Consider the following 19347-nt stretch of genomic DNA (forward strand, 5'->3'; position numbering starts at 1 on the left):
CCCGAAATTGTGCGGGACAGAAATTAGATTAACTTGAATTAAATTAACTTCTCAATGATTGCATTCAATAAGGCGCAGGGGCTAAGTAACTTGCTTAAAAAACTTTCCAAATATGTGTATAAATTATATATAAAAATGTCGTACTTTTTAAACTTAATTTTAAATAGCTATTGTTGTAATAGGTGGCAACCCTATCGAAAAAAATTCCAATTGTGATCTTTTTTAAACCATCAATTTTGTTTAAATTAAATTGTATGTAAGTGGCAGCGCGCCACCTCTTAGGTTTCTTTCTTGGTTTCACTATCCGAATATTACACCGAACAAGACAAGTTTATGTTCGAAAGTAATAAAAGTTCGGTAATTATCTAAAGAATAACATCAAAATGCTAAATTAAAATACATGGGTGATACAGCGGGCCTACAGCTAAATGAGTTCAAATATGGTACCGCCCGCTTTTAGAAAAATTTCATATCTCAAAAACTACTTAACTAATTTGAACCAATCTTGGTTCGCAAACATTCTCATAACACCGTTAGCAAACTGTACAACTTCGGTTGAAGGCCACACCCACTTTTTAAATAACACCATTCTAAATTTGTACAGCGCATTCATCTTAACAATATGTAACAAAATGGAATTGGTACATACTGGCTGGGAAGTTTGTAACGTTTCTATGATAAGGCGCTAATAATACTGCTTACAAATGTTTTGCAGTTAAATCTAACCAAATTATACGAGTATATTTCATTTAATTTGTCAGAAAAATTTAGCTATTTGAAAAAAAAGATAAAAATTTATATGAAACACTTTTTTTGAGAAAACAATGCTGTTGATCACAAAGAATTGCTTGAACAGTGCTTCGGTCTCTACGGCAGGCGTAGCTACAATTCGTAAGTAATAACAGTCGAGTATACGCAACCAGAACGTAGCCGAATTTTTTTTAGGTCAAGGACTGTCAACTCATCACCATTCTTAAAAATGATTTGAGGAATGTTTTCAGCCGCCACAACAACAACAATTAGCCTAGTAAAAAAAGACTGTTAAGAAATAAAAACATAAAAAAATCCAAAAAGCTGAGTTAGCTGACCCTCTAAAGATATCAAATTATGTTGGTCTTATACATATGGTATGCGAAAGCCCTATGTAAAGTGTATCAACTCGCCGCACAACGTCTTTAAATTTCATTTTATGCTATATAGTATATACATACACATATATCGATTAAAATGAGAGATATCTTAATAATATCGTAAAATTTGTTGGAAAATAGTAACAGAATCGATTCAAACGTTCCTCTAAACCCTATATACCCAATATAGTGCCGAAGATATGTAACTAAAAACCCTATAATGACAACTCTTAGTAAGAAGCATTTTTTCGAAGTCTTCTTGTAAAAGCCAACTTATATTGGAGAGTATTTAGCTTTTGATTTACAGAGAGTGTGGCATATATTTACATAGATGATATGCATACACTGAACTAAGCTCTCGATGCTACCGCGTGAATAAGTTTTCAAATGCAATTTTACACACATACATATTTACATTTTTGCATACGTACATATACGTCAATTCACGTGAATTCGTTTTAATTGTTGACATTTGTTGAATTTTTTTTTGATTGTGATGTATTGCATTTACAATCGTTTATGTTTCAAGAGAATATGTAAATTTAATCGTCACTTGCTAACAAAAAGATGCGAATTATCTACACTAACAACGATTGCAGTAAAAAACGTAAACATTCTAATGAACAAAATAAAACAGAAAACTATAATTGAAAAGAATGAATGAATCACATATTTGTTTCTATTTTCCCGCCTGTTATATGAAGACCCATGAGTAAGAATTTCCCTGTAAGTTACTAGCAATTTGATTTGATGCATAATCAAGGTTCAGGGAAATGTTGAAGCGATGTTTTCAAGCAGGCAATGTGTCATAAAAGTACAATAATTGTATAGACGGTAAGCTGAGCTTAAACAGGCTCATAAAAGAGAGATAGAAGTAATCAAACACTTAAAATTGCAAATAAAGTAATTACCACAGCCTAACCAAACCGGTGAGAGCAGCTATCTTCGAATTGCCAAGTTGTAGGGCTTTAACTTCACAATTATATTATACTACAAGTATACAAAAGTTCGCTACGGCCGTTTTCGATTCGCCACTTTTTTATTCGCTATGTTTGAGCCTTCCTTTTTAGTCAAAGAAGTGTGAATGCAACTATCTATATTTCATTATAGCAGTCTATTTGATCTATTCTAATTTTTTCTTCGATTCATTAATCTCCAAGGTATAAGGAAATTTTATGGTGGTAACCTAACTGATATTCAATAGCGAGACCGCGAATGCTAGTTTCTACTCTTAAATATAAATTAATAAAATAATATTTTACCAAAGACAATTTATCTTAAAATTAAAAAACATTGATAAAAAGGCAAATTTCGGTAAGGGTTGCTTGCACCAGAGTTGAAACATATATATATGTTACTAGGTATTAAAGACAACAGCTTTTCGGGATTCTAAAAACGCTATTATACATATATGACGATTTGAACGATTAAAATATCCTCTCGGCTACCGTATACTTGAATTTGCATTATGCATAGCGACTGTGTAATTGGTGTATTATCTTTTATTAAAATCACTTTTTAAATTATACCAAATTTTAAACTCAGGCAACTGCCCTGGATGGGCTAATTAGCAAATCGAGGCCTTTATGTAATAGTTACAAAACCCCTGATTTTATAGTAAATATGTATAATATCAACTTTAATGTATTTTCTTATTTTTATTAATTAATCTAATTAAACATGTAACTTTGAAGGCAGTAAATAAATAGTTCAACAACGAATATACTGATTTCCGTCTATCCGAATGATTTTACAATGGTGTCTTAAGTCTGCATATATCTTTTCTAATCCACGTTCTCTTATAACGATATTCGAGTGACATTTAATGACAACTCTAAAAACGTTTCGGCAAGCATTACAAATTTTCAGGCTACAAGTAAGCAAACAATATTGTTTTGAATAACGGGAAAAGAAATTATTCTTGTAATTGCCGTTATCTTCTTTCTCAGAAGTCGATCATAAAATTTTACTGCTGTTTGATATCCAATTGCTGCTTGTGTTTCAAAACCATGGGGTTGTATGGGGATATTTGGTTAGAAAGAAAGCGAGCGAGATACTCGCATAATAATTTTATTTAATTTGCATACACATGTCTACGGCTAAGTAGTAAACAAAAATCCTAATTTCTCAAGAAACTGTAGCTAATATGCTTCCGCATTGCGTAATACCTGGCTATATCACTTCCAAGCAATTCTTAAAAGCTCATACGGACCACAATTTGGACGATTATAAACATAAATACACATACATATCTATTTGCAAGCATTGCCAGAGAACCATAAATACTGTTGGAGGTGTAACATATATAAATATATATATATATGCATATGTATGTACATCCAGATGCATTTGTTATCTTATAAGCACCTATGCCAAATGACTTCTGCTTGTGAGCTTTAAAAAATATTTGTTTATTTGTCTAAAATATATATTAGATGTTTAATTGCATTCGTGTCTAATTGAAGAGATATTGTACAATAAAAACATACAGAAGTGCATATGTAATATATAGTAGAAATACATATATGTGTGTGCGTGTGCAATGCGAAGTCGTACATGGCTGCGTAAGCTCGGCGTCATTAAATGCCTTGACACTGTAAATATTGAATATGCTTATTGGCGTTGCCATGTTTAATCTTTTAATTTCACAATCCCGATATATACGGGATTTGATTATTATGATAACAGAATCACAGAAAGTAGATTTCATAAATTTTCAACACGTTACTAGGAAAATAAATTCCAACAATATTGTTTACGTTCCTCAACGGATATACAAAAAAAATTAAAATAAGTAAGGCAATAAAAAAATAAAGATTATAATGAAAACTACATGCTGTAACTGGTTTTTATGTAGAGTGAAAATTATTATTCTACTAAACTAGTTTTTTACCCATTTCTTAATACAATGCAACCCTAAAAGAGTATAAATGTTAAGAATCTTGTTTTTTGTTATTTAGCTTAACGTCCGTTAATTGTAAATATATTTTAATATATTATTTAAGGTGATTTCAATATAATATTTGTATACCAAAGAAAACATAATTTTAAGTATTGTCTATCGATAATATGATCAATGAAAATTACATCGTTTTCGGAATAAAACATCAAATTTTAGAACCCAAATCGGATAATTCTAAAGCAAGTAATAAATAGAACAGTTAACACATTTACCTGATTTCATTGCTCAATATCCGAAATGTATAAATAATTGTTAAGCGAAATGTTTCCACTTAACTTTATTGAGATATCTAAGCGGTATCTGTGGTAAAATAAATACAAGTAGGTATACATGATCAGCATCGATCATAAATTTTGCACCTGTCCTTCTCTCACTAAGAAGCTGCTCATTGTGGGAACGGCCGATATCGAACCACTATAGCATATAGTTGCCATATAAACTGAACAATCGGAAGCAAGTACTTTCATGGGGAACTTTTTCATTTTACGTAATATCTTCACGAAATTTGCCATGAGTTATTGTTTAAGGCAACAATGTATTCCATGCCATATTCGTCTGTCTCTATGTCTGCATACGTCCTTTTCTTCTTAAGAAGGTGCTTATTTGTCGCAACCGCCGATATCAGATCACTGTAGTATATACCTGCCATGCAATCTGAACGATCAAAATTATTTGACGAAATATCAAAATTTGTCATAGATTATCGTCCAAGACAACGCTATAATCTCCGTAAAATTGTTTAGATCGGACCATTATAGCATGCCATACAAACTGACCGATCAAAATCAAGTTCTCGTAAGGAGCCTTTGTATTTCTGAAGGGTATTATAGCTTCGGTGCAACCGAAGTTAACGTTTTTATACTCTCGCAACTTGTTGCTACAGAGTATAATAGTTTTGTTTACCTAACGGTTGTTTGTATCACCTAAAACTCATCGAGTTAGATATAAGGTTATATATGTATAAATAAATGATCAGGATGAAGAGACGACTTGAAATCCGGGTGACTGCCGTCTGTCCGTCCGTCTGTGCAAGCTGTAACTTGAGTAAAAATTGAGATATCTTCAAAAAACTTGGTATACATGTTTCTTGGTACCGTAAGACGTTTGGTATTGCAGATGGGCGTAATCTGACCATAATATCATATTAGGGATAATAGGATCATATTAGGGAGGGGCATCTTCAGTTAAAAAAATTTTTTTAAAGAGGGCGTGGTCCCGCCCCTAATAAGGTTAATGTGCATATCTCCTAAACCACTAAAGCTATTATAACCAAATTCACTGGAAGCAAATGTTTTTAGCACCTCTATTGACGGTGTGAAAATATGTGAAATCGGGTGACAAGCCCGCCCACTGTTAAAAAATACTAAAAGCGCGAAAAACCAAGCACTAAACACGCCAGAGACATTAAATTTTATCTCTGGGATGGTATGAGATGATTTTATAGGAACCGCGTTCAAAATTAGTCAGTGGGCGTGGTGCCGCCCACTTTTAGGTGAAAACCCATATCTTGGGATCTGCTTAACCGATTTCAACCAAATTCGGTGCATAACGTTCTTTTCATATTTCTATTATATTACTATAGGGCGAAAATGGGCGAAATCGGACTACAACAATGTAAAATTTTTTGAATTGTAAACTTTATTAAACATATTTTTAAACTCCTTAACAATTTTGTTGAAATTAAATTTACTTAGCAACCGGTGACAACTTTCCAAAAAAAAAGTTTTGAACAATAAGTTCTAGTAGAATTCGTCAGTTAGCGCTGTTTCTTGGTCTCGCACTTTTTTTTGCTAAACAGTTTTCATACAGATGACATACATACATATTTCTATTTAAATAGATAAATTATTTTTAACTTATTCTCTATTGTAAGCCTACTCAAACCTAATCAATTTGATAGTTATATTTTAATAACGGTTTTTTAAACACCTTTTATTGAATTTAAATTTTAGAACAGGTGGTAACTCTCTCCAAAAAAATTTTAATTTATTTTTATCACAATGTTGTCACATTTCAAAAGTATTTTCAACTGTAGGTATTCTTAAACCTTTTAGTTCGATACCTCTACTCTGATAAATCTTTTATCCGAATAATTTTACTAAAATTCAAATTTAAAAATGGTGAGAAATCTCAAAATTTTTTTTTCAACTAAAAGCTTCCAGCAAGTTACGGCTACCGAAACTCCAATTCATTGAACGAATTAAGAAACTCTTAGACACTTAACAGAGATCGCCTTTGAGTAATTAACCCAAATGATTAAATGATTTAGCCGATAGGTAACTTGCAGGGCTGTAGTAGACTTGGTCAATTTGTGCTCTTTCTTTGTCTCGTACATTTTTGGTTAAACAATTTTCAAACAGTTGAAAACTTTCTAAATTTTTGGTTTAAACCATCAGACTATCGCACCGAATAATTTCAAAAATATATTCTCTCGCTGTATTCTGGGTACGTGATCTAATTTTGTTGTGCTATACATTTCTTTGCAGCCGAGCGAGTTTTACTACTGTCTCTTAAGAAGTTTCCTGTCAGAAAACTGCACTAACACGATAGCTTTGCAAAGCACACACTTCCTCTGTTGGCGTACGTACTGGGCGTATGATTAACCTTTATGACTCGAACATTTCCATACGAGTATGTATGTCTCTACATATCTCTTAATTTACCACAGTTTTAGTATATTTATTAACATTTACCTTGAATCTTTGTTTCTTTTTGTTGGCGTTTTGTAAATATTCGGTGGTATGTACGTTGAATTGCAAGATTTTTGGTTTTCAATTTCAATGTAAAAACATTGATTTATCAGCTGTTTAAATCAACACTTTTCACTTTATTTATGATTTCCAACAATATCACGAATATTTTGTCTCAAAATTATATTTAAAATATATTCAACAATACCACGAACATTTTGTCTCAAAATTATTTTTTTAATATACTTGTATTAGATACTATAATACACTTATATATGCGAACAATTAACGAACTCACAACAAATCGAAATAGTTTTCTCGCCGCCAAAACGGCAACTGAATGCTGAAAATATGTCGCAGTGCGATTCTGGGAATTTACTGTTCTTCGAACTTCTATTTGCATTCGCAAATATTACAAATATGGCATGTACATACATACGTACACATACATTTGCACTTTGTATGAAAATATATGCTCGATCTGATGCAATTCTCTTTTTTCACATAAACCTGCATGCATAGTACAAATTTATACATACACATTTCTATTTAAGCGTTCTCTCTTCCTGTCTATAGGCAAGCGCAGCCGCGTGTGAAATAAAATTCTGAGAAGTACGATATGTAGAAAAATGCAGTTTACACTTTGCACAAATAGTTATATGCACATAAATACGTAAATATGTATGTATGCCAGACATTGGCAAAATGAAAGCTTACAGAGCGTGTAAGCAGTGACGAACGAACGACTTCGACTTAATACAAAAATTATCAAAAATCAGTTTATCTGTTATTTACATATAGACATATACATATGTACATATGTAGGTATATGCCTGCCTTCCCATTGAAATTGGCCTATAGCGTTGAGAGGCAAACCTAGTGTGACCGCCTAAAATAGGTAATTTTTATATATTTTATAAGAAAACTGCTGCATATAATTTTAAAATTTTTTGGGGATATATTTATACATAATTAATGAATATAGACAAAAAATTAAAAAAAAATATTTATGTTAATCTTGTTATTTGCTATTTTCCAAGGTACTAAAAAGGACCTACTGCTGTAGAGATTGCCTTCGCCGTGGTTGAAAACACAAAAATAAAACACATTAACTTCGGCTGCCACTTAAAATGTGCATTTTTTAGCATATAGAGGTATAAAATATCTTTATTGCTTTTGATCGGTCTGTTTGGATGGCAGCTATAAGCAATAGTGGTCCGATCTGACTAATTTGTTCAGAGATTGTAGCGATGTTTTGGATAATAATCTATGCCAATTTCATGAAGATACCTTGACTGATACAAGAATTTAAGTTTGATCGGGCAGTTGTTTGACAGCTATATGCTATACTTGTAGTAGGTCGATCTAAACAATTTCTTCGGAAATTATAGCACAGGGTAATAAGCGGCGCCAAATATTATGGATATACCTCGTCAAATTAAAAAGACTTCCGTACAAGCACTTAATTCTGATCGTTCAGTTTGTATGTCATAGTTCTCCGATTTCGGTGGTTCCGACAAATTTGCAGCTTCTTGATGAATAAGGGCAAAATCTTAGATCAAAAACTTAAAGGTTCACGTATATACCTAGTTCACCGACGAACATGGCTAAATCGACTCTGCTCGTAACGCTGATCATTTTTATATTATATATACTTAATTTATTGATCTAAAAGATATTACCTATGCTATTGTTAAACACTTAAAATTTAACAAACTGGCTTCGAAAAAAATGTCGAGCTTTGCTCAAAATTGAGGTGTTTATTGGCCCACCAAAATTGCATTTATCATACAATCGGAAAACTGTAAAGTCATTGTACAGAGAAACATACAAAATATGCAGAAAAAAAATCAAAGCAATCGGATTATTTGTCTTCGCGTTACAACTACAGCCAATTTACAAACGTGTTTAAAGAGCAAACGAGTAAACATGAAAAGTGAATTACAGGACCTACCTTAATAACATTTTAAAGTTTAAAGCTGATATACATATATCGTTTTCGAGATAAGCGCCTTTCAAATTCAATACTAGTATGGCAGCAACTAATCTAACTTTGCATGCACTTATTAAAGAGGCCACACTACACAATAATTCAGAATTCACCTTTTTCGGAGCAAGTTCGATGCTTTCGAAAACGGTCACAACAACAAAAATCGAATCTCCGACCAATTTCGTTCTTTTTCCATTTGCCAAAAATCCGCGAACACATCCGCTCCAACACGCTGTCAAAACCAAGTGGCGCCATCTGGCAGTGAGACTACGTTCTTATTGGACCGACCTCTTAGATATTCAAACTTCGGTGGCAAAAACAAGGGACAGGAAGCAAAATCTGGTGACTAGAGTGTTTTAGCAAAGACTTTTTTTCATGTTTCGTTGACAAACAACTATTTTCCAACCTTAACTTGTGTGACGCTTTATGTTACAAAAATAACAAATACCATAAGGTGCTGAAGCTATACAAAACAGATATTAAGAGCCTCGGCAATCGCTCTCATCATAACTACATAGTTTTTGAACTCTGAGCTTCTGACTTCTCTCATTCAGTGCTACCACCATTAAAGCATTCGATGGACCTCCGCTTACCGTTTGCGTTTTCTACAATATCACAACACTGCTTTTGCCATTCAACAATTCGCTATAAAGCTAATGCTTAAGCAATGTTTTCGATGCTGTCGATTTGTCGAATTTTTTTCTATTTCTAGTGTACGATTTACAATTACCGGATAAAAAGTACTTCCGATTCCAAGTATATTTTATCTCCTCCGAATTAAAGTCTTAGCTTTCCTTATTTTTGTATTTTGCGTTCATCGAAATTTGAACATTTGTTCCGATACTAACGAACTCGGCAACCTGAATTCTATATTAAACAATACCAAAAAGATTATATATAATAAACTCAATTAATCAAGGTCCGTCTATATTAGTATTATAGTTGTTTGATAGCCATATATTCGTTCGTATGTTGATTACCAAAATCTTTCGACCCGATTCAATATAGATTCTAAATTTAAAAGAAGTCATGGCTGCAATGCAATCACTTACTACAGTCATTCTAAGGTTATCTGGTGAATAAATATTTTGCTTTTAACAAATCCACCATGAACGCTGTACAGAAAGCCGCCTTTTGCAATAGCGAAAGTGTTAAGAATTTTTGCTTTTGAATTATCTCAAAGTTTTACTAGAGAGTGCTTTGAGATGCCATAATGATTTTCAATCAGTGATAAAATCTAATATAGACATAATATACACTAGTGCATATGTCCAAATTTCCACACATATAAATAAGAGAATTTATTCGATTCCGATTGTATATTTGTACATATGTATATGTATTAGGGTAAACTGTATAACTTTAAATAATATAAAATAAATAAATAATATGGGTATGCACCGGAACCCAAAAACTACTGTATATACCACATTACTGTTTACTTATATCCTTTAAAATTAACACAGCAGCTGTTTTTGGTTTCGATAAGTTCTAAGCTTAAACTTAAAACTTTGAGTACTTCGTTTTTCGCGACTTCGACTCATATCGTTTCGCAACACCGTATTCACTGATTTGACTCCGTCTTCTTCTTCTGGATATTCAACAAACTCAAAGGCCAATGCGGGAACGCAGTTTGGACACGATTAAGGAGATAAAAATCTAATCGAAGAAGATCTTGAAGACTATATCGGTTAAAGACTACTCCGACTGTTTTGAGAACTGGAAAAAGCGTTGGCAAAAGTGCGTTTTATCGGACGGGGATTACTTTAAAAGAATTGAAGTTGATTCAAAGAATAAATACACAATTTTCGTTTTATAAACAAATTCACGTTATTTTTTAAGCACAGTAGTAAATCTCAATTTTTCTAATATTTTATTTTTCTTTTGTAGGCTAAGTCCCTATCGGACAGCCCTAGTATTGGACCAACTCTGTCATACCTACAGTAATTTATATAATACAAGTATAATACAAAATGATGTCTAAATTGAGGTATTCCCAAAACAGTAGGACCTAGTTCTATTATCAAAGCAGCATTTGCAAAACCAACAACTATAAACAGAGTGGACTCGAAAGACAATACATCAGTTCATATCTTTGACATCCCTCTTTGGAGTCCTGATTAGTAGTTTCTTGCAGATGAACTCCGAAGGACTGGCTACTGTTAATAGAGCTTCAACGATATAGTTCTCCCTTTAAGGACATGTAAATCATGCAAACAAATATAATATATGGAAAAACAACAGTCAAAGACGTGTTCTGAATCACTATTCAAAACAATATTGAATAGTTCCCTCTATAGTCTAGTCAACATAACTGGAGCGGTACTAGATCAATATCCGCCCACGAACTGCTACACCAGCCACATTGCCCAAAACTGTTTGCGGAATATTTAATGCTGCTATAACAACTACTTTCTTGAAGTATCAATACGATTTTTGGAAACATACTTCTAATTACGTTAACATATTTTGATTTGCGTTTATTATTCATAAGAACATATTTTTTACACATACACGTAAGTTTAGTCAAGTATCATCAAATAATTAAATTAATTGGATTGCTTTTCTCTATCTGGTAGGCTATTAATAATATTTTCATATAAAGCCAATGTCATCTTCTATGTTTTCACACAACTGAACTTTTTGTATCGTAAAATGCAGATATTGTACAATTAAATTCGTTATTACTACCATTATTTATCTAAATTTGAGTGGACGGCTATATATAATATAATAAATTTAGTTTTGGTTTTGGCGAATTGCAGGTTAGGTTCAGTAAATATATACAAACTGGCTTATATGTACAAACGGCACTTATTAAATTTTACAAATTTGAAGAATGTATAGTTAACGTAATGTTCAGAACACTTATACATTGCATATATAGCTGCAATATGCATGCATAAATCGGTTTGTTACCCAGTGTTCAACATTAAGTACTACTTCTACGCTTCTCCTCATTCTTTACGATATTATCTAGCACATTTTCCAAATTTTGTGTTGCTGCTGCTAGTTCAGTATTATCACTAAAAGAGTCCTCGACAATCTCTTTAACTTTATTCAATAACAGCTTGAAATTTATCATATCGGTGTCACGCAAATCAACAATTTCAAATTCGTCAACTGTGTCCATTCTATTTCCATTAGGTTTTGAATTAATTTCTTGCACAGTTTCCACACCACAATCTGTGATGGTAGCGTTCGGTATTGGCATTAAAGCCGATGATCTTCGCTGATTAAACCACGTACTCACGTCGTTGACCGAAGCATCCGATTTGTTTGCTTCCAAATAACTTCGATTCAAGTCGGCGCCATTAACTGTGAAAAGTGTAAGATTTAATTAAATTACGAAACTTCTTGTTGTTGTAGCGGCAAAAAACATCCTTTAAGTAATTTTAAGGAATGCTGCCGAGTCAATGGCGGGATAAAAACCCAGTTCTGTTCCGGTTACGTAGGGCCGATTATCGTCGGAACTTCTCCTATTCAAAACCTTATTTTTACTTACTCGAATGCGTTAGATTGCTTCCCATGACGCTAAAGTTGTCTACTGTTGCTGCTACGTTTTGCATATGCATTTTGTCAGAATGGGATCGATTCGGGGTGCTAGACGTGGGATATGAACTCAATGACTTCGATATTTGCTGAAACAGATTATATACATTTTGGTATATAAATTAAATTAAGTTTATTTCCTACCGAAAACCTTCGCATTTCATTTATGATTCCAATCAGAAAGTGTTGATGCGATTGCAGAAAATCGGAAATTTCCTCATTTGTCGCAGTTTTCACGATTTTAATTTGTTTTTCCAGTTTACTAGAACGACATAAAATGAGAATTGCAAAAGTTATTAATTTTCACGGAATATCATAAAAAGTTTGAGAGATGAAATCCAACACTTAGTAGGCAGCAAAATTTGTATGAAAATTCCACAGATATGTATGGATTTATACGTACGAGTTCTGCTGCAATAGCCTATCGATGATAGACTGCAGATGCTCCGAAACATTTGACGCCGTTGAAGCGCTAGTTGAAAGTCCAGCAATCGAAGCTAGAATACACAAAAAATTAAATAAAATGTTTTGAAATAAATAATATTTAAAAACTACAAGAAAATGTATTATATAATAACAACCGAAACCATAGACATAAACTTAGTGGTATTTATATCTTTCTAACGCCCCTACCACAAAAACAAATAGTTATATTATAAAAAACTTATAATTACTTTCAATTGCATCCGTTTTGACCTCAATAACTGTGGTCATTATTTCACTGTTTACTGTATGGTCAGATGCTATTATTTCCAGTTCCGTTTCATCAACACTGTTAGATTCATCTGTATTGCAAAAGCCTTTAGATTCTTCGTTGCTTTGTTTCTTCATTTTGAAAAAATTACAAATTGAAGCAAAGATATACGAGATACGCTTTGGCGGTTCATCCTATAAGAAGTAATGCATATAACAATTTATAAGTAAATTTTTAATAAAGTAAATAATAAATATTACCTCCTTGAACACCTCGGTCAGACGATGTCTTGCCTCATGTTTACCTTTTATGTAACCCTTTGCAAAACAGGACAAACAAAGAGACAAATCGTGGCACGATCTGCATTTGAAGCGTATACCGATTATTTGTATATTGCAAGCAGCACAATTTTTGTTATGTGTAATTTTTTCAGTATCTTGCATGCGTTTAATTAAACTTATCAGGTTTACAAAAATGCACAACCGTGTGCGATTATCATTCCATAAATTTTTGAATTGTAGCTCAGTTAAGCCATAAGAATTCAGTGACTGAATATAAAAAAAAATAAAAATAAATCTAAAAAACTATTGTCTATTTTCTTATTTTTAATCTGACCTTCCCAAAGCACTGTTCCATTATTATTGTTTTGTTTTGTGAACCATAAGCAAGCTCCTCACCGATATAGCTAAACGTTTTCGTCAAAATATTCACCAAATACTCAAAGTTTTTCTTTGAAACACACTTTGTCTTAGGGTCATGCAGCAATTTATAAAATTCTTCACTCCAATCTAGTAATCCAATATGTTTTGAAAGTAACAAAAACATAACTTTTATTTCCAAAACAGAGATGGAATGTCGTCGATTCCTAAAACCAAAATTAAATATTTAACCAATAATTAACAAATAATATATTAACATGTGTGCTTACGGATCAAATAAATTCCAAAAGAAAGTCGCTAATACACTTGTTGCCTTTTCAATACAATATGTTGTGAATGTATTAAAATGTCCTAATGTTTCACAAGCATAGTATAGATCATGAATAAACGTTGTCAACTGGAACGGAGGTACCATAAAATTAGCATCCACATCCAGTATATGATATCGACCCATTAACGCCTGTACAAGTTTGTATGGTATATTTGAAGCTAACAAAGACAAAACATTTACTAAGTTATAATATAATATTGCTGTTGGAACATACTAAACAATAGTTTTTGTAGGCTTATAATCTTGGAGGCGCATCGATAAACGGTGTATTTATAGGCGGCATGTTCCTCTTGCACAAAAGTTACAATCCCTGATATTTTTGTATAATCACAAGAACGACTTTGCTTCTGATCTTTGCAGCAATTGTTTGGTAAATCTTTTACCGTTTGCGGCTGCACAAATAATGCTGCAGCGTCCATTATTTTAAATATACCAGCCTTAAGATGATTTATTTTATAAAAAAACTATAACCCAATTAAATTTTCTTCGCGGTTAGTGGACGGTTTCAATTGAACTTGTCAAAATTTAAATAGTTGTATTCATGATGTTGGCAACAATGCAACAGGCTCAAGTTGCCACAATTTTAAACTTTTACATAAAAATGTGCATATTGTGCACCCTGTGCCATGCAGTTATAAAGACCCTATAACTGGAGAACGAATATTACTACTATACGTTCTCTGCTATAACAAGGTTTTTACGAACAATACACAACACAGACTTATAATGCAATATATCCTTTTTACTGAAGTAACATAAGTTTACTAGATAAAAAATGTAATAGGTAATAATAATATCAAAGTTTTTTATAGAATTACTTGTCTTTTGTAACAGTTATCGAACTTGTCATTTGAATACTGGTTCTATCTAAGACTTGCTTCCATATAATTCTGTCATTCTTACGTTTTTCATTTGCCGGACTTAGTTGTAAATTAAATATTTACTTAGGCATAGTTTTTGTATCTATAAAAATATTCCTAAATACGTAAATAATAATAAAAGATTTCCGTATAATGGAACTCCACAAGATTTGTGTATCCTGAAGGGGATAACTAATTTATTAATACATTACATATTTGAGGTTTAGGTTCTACAAAAGAATTTGATAGTTACTTATTATTACGAACGACTAGAGCACCTTATATCTGCCTTTGTTAAAAACGTGATGCGCTGAACTTAACTTCAGTAGTTCTTCCTTAATAAGACGTGTTATTTCGCGTTTTGCCTTTTGTACTGCCAATTCACTACAGCTTTCGATCGCCAAGTATAATTTACGTTCACCTTCAGGTGGGTTTTTACCAGGTGGCACGTAGGTACCACGAACGGTTAGTCCAGCTTCGGAATATTCTGATATTTGAGCTAATGCTTCTTTGGATGTGACCTTCCAACGAGCTTGTTGTGGAAAATCATTAATTTCCAGTTCTTCTTCATATTTTGTGAAGGAATTTGGTTGATTTGGTAGCAAAGGATTGGTGCCATCTTCATCATCTTTTGGCTGATAATTCAATTTATTATTTAATTTAGCAGCTAATTGTTCTACTACTGAACGTGCCGTTATCATCGGTTGTCCTGTGTTGCTGCCCTTTAGTATAGTTTCCGCAGACACCTGTGGTTTACCGTCCGCCATTAAATTCTTTGTTGAACTTATCTTCGAAGCGAGACGTTTTGCCAATTCTAACTTATCTGAGCCAGAAACGGCAATTGTAACGTTGCTGACTGTAGAAGTAGTGGTACCTGTGGTGGACGTCACCGTTACAGCTGGTGTTGGTACCGAGGTATCTTTAACCGTACGTTTCGCTGCAAATATTTGTTCAATTTGTTGATCGATATCCTGTTCAATATCCTCCTCATCATCCGAATCTGCCAGCCCAAGTGCTGCTTTCTGCAACTTTTTACTTTCCTTTGCGGCGTTAGCTTCTTGTTCATCAAACTTGAAGCCCTTTCCACTAAAGCCACCACCAGTATGAACTTTCTTGCCTTCGGCTTCTTGTGCTGTTTTGTACTCAGTCCATAATTTTTGTAAGTCTTCAGGAACTTTCGTCTCGGATAATTCTAGTGCACGTATAATGTCACCAGCATAACGAGCCTGTTCTGCAATGAGAAAAGTCCAAGCGCAGCCCTTTTTTCCGGCACGTCCGGTGCGTCCACATCTATAAATTCAAATTGTATTAATAGTTCATAATGCAGTAAAACAAATACAATATTTCACCTGTGAACATAGTCTTCATAGTGATTTGGTACGTCATAATTGACCACAAGTATCAAATCTTTCACATCCAAACCGCGTGCAGCTACAGATGTTGCAATTAATAGACGAACTTTTCCCGATTTAAAGTCAAGTATTGTAGAATCGCGATCGAACTGATCAATACCGCCATGCAAACTCATACACGGATACGAAGCCTTCATAAGATCACGTAGCAATATATCGGCATTTTCTTGCTTATCCACAAACACAATTATACTACCATGCTCCTGATACACACCAAGCAACTCGAGAAGTTTAAAGAATTTCGCCTCGTCTTCTAATATGGCTACATTTTGTTCGACGTCCTTGCACACCACCGAACGCCCACCTACAATTACCTCAATGGGCTTTTTAAGTATGCGACGTGCTAGTGCCTCCATTTGCCGTGGGAATGTTGCACTAAACATTACTGTTTGTCTGTCTGGCCGAACATTGTCGATGATGCGCATTACTTGCGGCTCAAAACCCATATCAAACATGCGATCAGCTTCATCAAGAACAATATATGTCACCCTGCGTAAATTTGTGACACGTCCAGAATTGGCTGCCAGCATGTCGATCATACGCCCGGGTGTGCAGACAATGATCTCTGCGCCACGTTTCAATTCAGCTATCTGTTCTGATATACCAGTGCCACCGTAGACGCAGACAGGTCGTAGTCCAATACTTTTCGAGAATTTACGTATGTCCTTGCCGATTTGCATACATAGCTCACGTGTTGGTGCCATGATAATAGCAATAGCTCCATCACCATCCTCTAATGGCGGCTGATCCAGTATATGCCTAAACATTGGTAAAATGAATGCGAGCGTTTTGCCACTGCCAGTTTTAGCAATACCTATCAAATCACGTCCAGACATAATTGCCGGAATCGCCTGACTTTGGATGGGTGTTGGTTTCTCGAACCCTAGTTTTCGCAAAATATCCATTTCTTTCTTGCTCACGCCACACTGTGCCCAGGTCTACGCAAAAGAAACCGAAACAAATTATAAACATACAAAGGTGCTTATTATAAACATATACCAGTTAGAGAAAATAAATACAATAATATTGTAGTTCAAACATTTAATTTACCATGAACAATAATTGTATATACAAGTACATATATGGGTACTAAACTCCTCATATTTCAGTCAACCAATGGCAAAATATCGCTTTTCGAATTTAACCGCATACAACTTAGACAAAGCAACAATGCAAAATTATCAATTTTTAACTTAATTTGTACGATAAATTTATGTTTTGTGAGTATATAAATTTTGTATTGAAAATTTTTACCTTAATTGGCTTCGGACAACCTTTGCCTTTCACTTGAATGCCCTCTAAATCGGCACGATATTTATCTACCTCTTGTTGCGACATGCGCGCCAACTCTGGTACTTCAACGTAAAAATTTTTACGAAATGATGCATAATTTACGCCCGAATGATCGATTTTAGCCAATTCTTTACGATGCTTATTGGCTAAATTGGCGGCAGTGTCTTTAATGTCTTCTAATTCCTCCTCACTAGAATATTCCAGACTGTCCATATTTTGTTCAATTAGCTCACCTTTGTTAGCCTTTTCTGTACTTTTTTTAGCTACACCCGTTAAAATGACAACGCCTTGTTGTTTTTTAGGTTGTGTCACAATGTGATTCACGTTTCGCACTTCTTTGTCAACTTCCTGCATATATGCATCTAAAGGATCAATATCATCATTTTCATCAACTTCTTTTTTGTTTGCTTTATCGTCATCGTCATTCTCGTCGTCATCAAGTTTGGATAACTTTTTAATTTTTGGTTTTTCTTCGTTTTCATCTTCATCATCCTCTTGCAATTTTTTCAAACGTTGGAATTTTGCGGGTGGTGAATCTGGCTCTTTTTTAATATCAGTTGCTAGCACTGCTTGATTACCGTTATTATCTTCTTCTTCAGATTCGTCTTCCAAACTCCATTTTTTAGTGGTGCTAGATGGTATTGGTATTGGCAAAGATTTTAGATCTTTCTTATTGATTTCCAGCTCTTTCAATTTTCGTTCAGCACGCCAACGTTCAATGCGTTCTCTTCGTTTTATCATCTCTTGCTCAAGACGACGTTGTTCTTCTTCTTTGTCTAATTCTTCCTCTGAAGAGCTACTTGGCTCCTCAACGACTGTTTTTACTAAGGGTTGTACAGTATTACGCCTACTGTCTATTTCAACTTCACGATCCTGATCTCGTTCCCGTTCACGGTCGCGATCACGATCGCGCTCCCGTTCACGTTCTCGGTCACGACCCCGGTCTCTATCTCTTTCACGCTCTCTTTCCCGTTCACGTTGCTCTCGTTCACGATCTCTATCTCGCTCACGTTCTCTTGCGTTTTCTCTATCACGATCCAAGAATCTCCTAAGTATGCGATAAAATTAGTTGAATTATTATAATTTTTTGAAAGTTAGAATACTTACGATTTATCTCGTTCATACTCTTTAGGAATGGATTTTGATCTAGAACGCTTTCGACGTTTATCTTCCCGTCTACTGCGATCAATTTCTCTCTGTTCTCGCTCTCTGTCTTTTTTTCGGTCATCCCGACCTCTACCGTTTCCATTGTCATTTCGAAAAGATTTGCTTTCTTTAGGAGATCTTGACCTACTTCTGGAATACCGGCGTTTTTCACGTTCCCTTTCCTTCTCTCGCTCTCTCTCACGATCCCTGTCGCGTTCACGTTCGCGGTCGCGCTCCCTTTCGCGGTCTCTCCTAAAATATTACTGTAAAATAAATTTTTAAAAGTGACATAAAAAACTACTCACCCCGAATAGGACTTGGACATTGTAATAAAAAAAATAATGCACTATCGTCCACTTCCAATTAATGACCTTTCGACAGTTCTTAATATTTCCCGGCAAAAACCAAATTAGAATATCCACTATGGTTTCTATTTATTAAATTATTTTAATAGTCTGTTTCTTATCTGAACACTATCGTTTTCCTCATTTTTAGCAATTAATTCTCCAAAGAAGTATAAATGTATAAAAACAATTTCTAATAAACCAGGAAGAAAACCACGATATGATGCATTCACGCAAGTGACATATTATTGTGAATTGATTATGTCGTTTGGAGAGGGATGTGC

General features: G+C 33.9%; 3 protein-coding genes across 5 annotated transcripts in view; all 3 read right to left on the bottom strand.

Moving 5' to 3' along the window:
- Positions 1–7116, bottom strand: part of Abca3 (ATP binding cassette subfamily A member 3) — a 34712-nt gene extending 27596 nt beyond the window's left edge. For both annotated transcript variants that reach the window (XM_070110751.1, XM_014229909.3), the window contains exon 1: positions 6786–7116. The gene's annotated coding sequence lies outside the window, so the exon portion shown is untranslated. The remainder of the gene's footprint in view (positions 1–6785) is intronic.
- A 4110-nt stretch (positions 7117–11226) lies between these two features.
- dah (discontinuous actin hexagon) lies at positions 11227–14526 on the bottom strand. Of its 2 annotated transcripts, none has more exons than XM_014229914.3 (9): positions 14223–14526; positions 13947–14166; positions 13634–13883; positions 13279–13566; positions 12999–13212; positions 12728–12821; positions 12469–12586; positions 12278–12413; positions 11227–12090 (listed from the first exon to the last, which is right to left on the bottom strand). In XM_014229914.3, the coding sequence occupies exons 1-9, from the start codon at positions 14425–14427 to the stop codon at positions 11705–11707; spliced, it is 1911 nt and encodes a 636-aa protein (XP_014085389.2). In that variant the 5' UTR covers positions 14428–14526; the 3' UTR covers positions 11227–11704. The 2 variants fall into 2 exon arrangements, with proteins under 2 accessions (XP_014085389.2, XP_069966854.1); XM_070110753.1 differs by having other exon boundaries at positions 14228–14305.
- Positions 14527–15019: 493 nt separating this feature from the next.
- Positions 15020–19308, bottom strand: Prp5 (pre-mRNA processing factor 5). The gene is made up of 5 exons (XM_014229950.3): positions 19025–19308; positions 18681–18971; positions 17535–18621; positions 16218–17218; positions 15020–16158 (listed from the first exon to the last, which is right to left on the bottom strand). Exons 1-5 carry the CDS (start codon positions 19042–19044, stop codon positions 15138–15140), a joined length of 3420 nt encoding a protein of 1139 aa, XP_014085425.2. The 5' UTR covers positions 19045–19308; the 3' UTR covers positions 15020–15137.
- Positions 19309–19347: the final 39 nt, after the last annotated feature.

Source organism: Bactrocera oleae, chromosome 5 (assembly GCF_042242935.1).
Source record: "Bactrocera oleae isolate idBacOlea1 chromosome 5, idBacOlea1, whole genome shotgun sequence".
Classification (NCBI taxonomy): Eukaryota; Metazoa; Arthropoda; class Insecta; order Diptera; family Tephritidae; genus Bactrocera; species Bactrocera oleae.

Coding starts and splice junctions, on each gene's coding strand:
- dah (XM_014229914.3), bottom strand. CDS start 14,427: ATGGACGCTGCAGCATTATTTGTGCAGCCGCAAACGGTAAAAGATTTA. Junction 13,213..13,278: donor TGACCGAGGTGTTCAAGGAG/GTAATATTTATT, acceptor TACTTCTTATAG/GATGAACCGCCAAAGCGTAT. Junction 12,091..12,277: donor AAGCAATCTAACGCATTCGA/GTAAGTAAAAAT, acceptor CACTTTTCACAG/TTAATGGCGCCGACTTGAAT.
- Prp5 (XM_014229950.3), bottom strand. CDS start 19,044: ATGTCCAAGTCCTATTCGGG. Junction 17,219..17,534: donor GTTGTCCGAAGCCAATTAAG/GTAAAAATTTTC, acceptor TCTTTTGCGTAG/ACCTGGGCACAGTGTGGCGT. Junction 16,159..16,217: donor TATGAAGACTATGTTCACAG/GTGAAATATTGT, acceptor TTGAATTTATAG/ATGTGGACGCACCGGACGTG.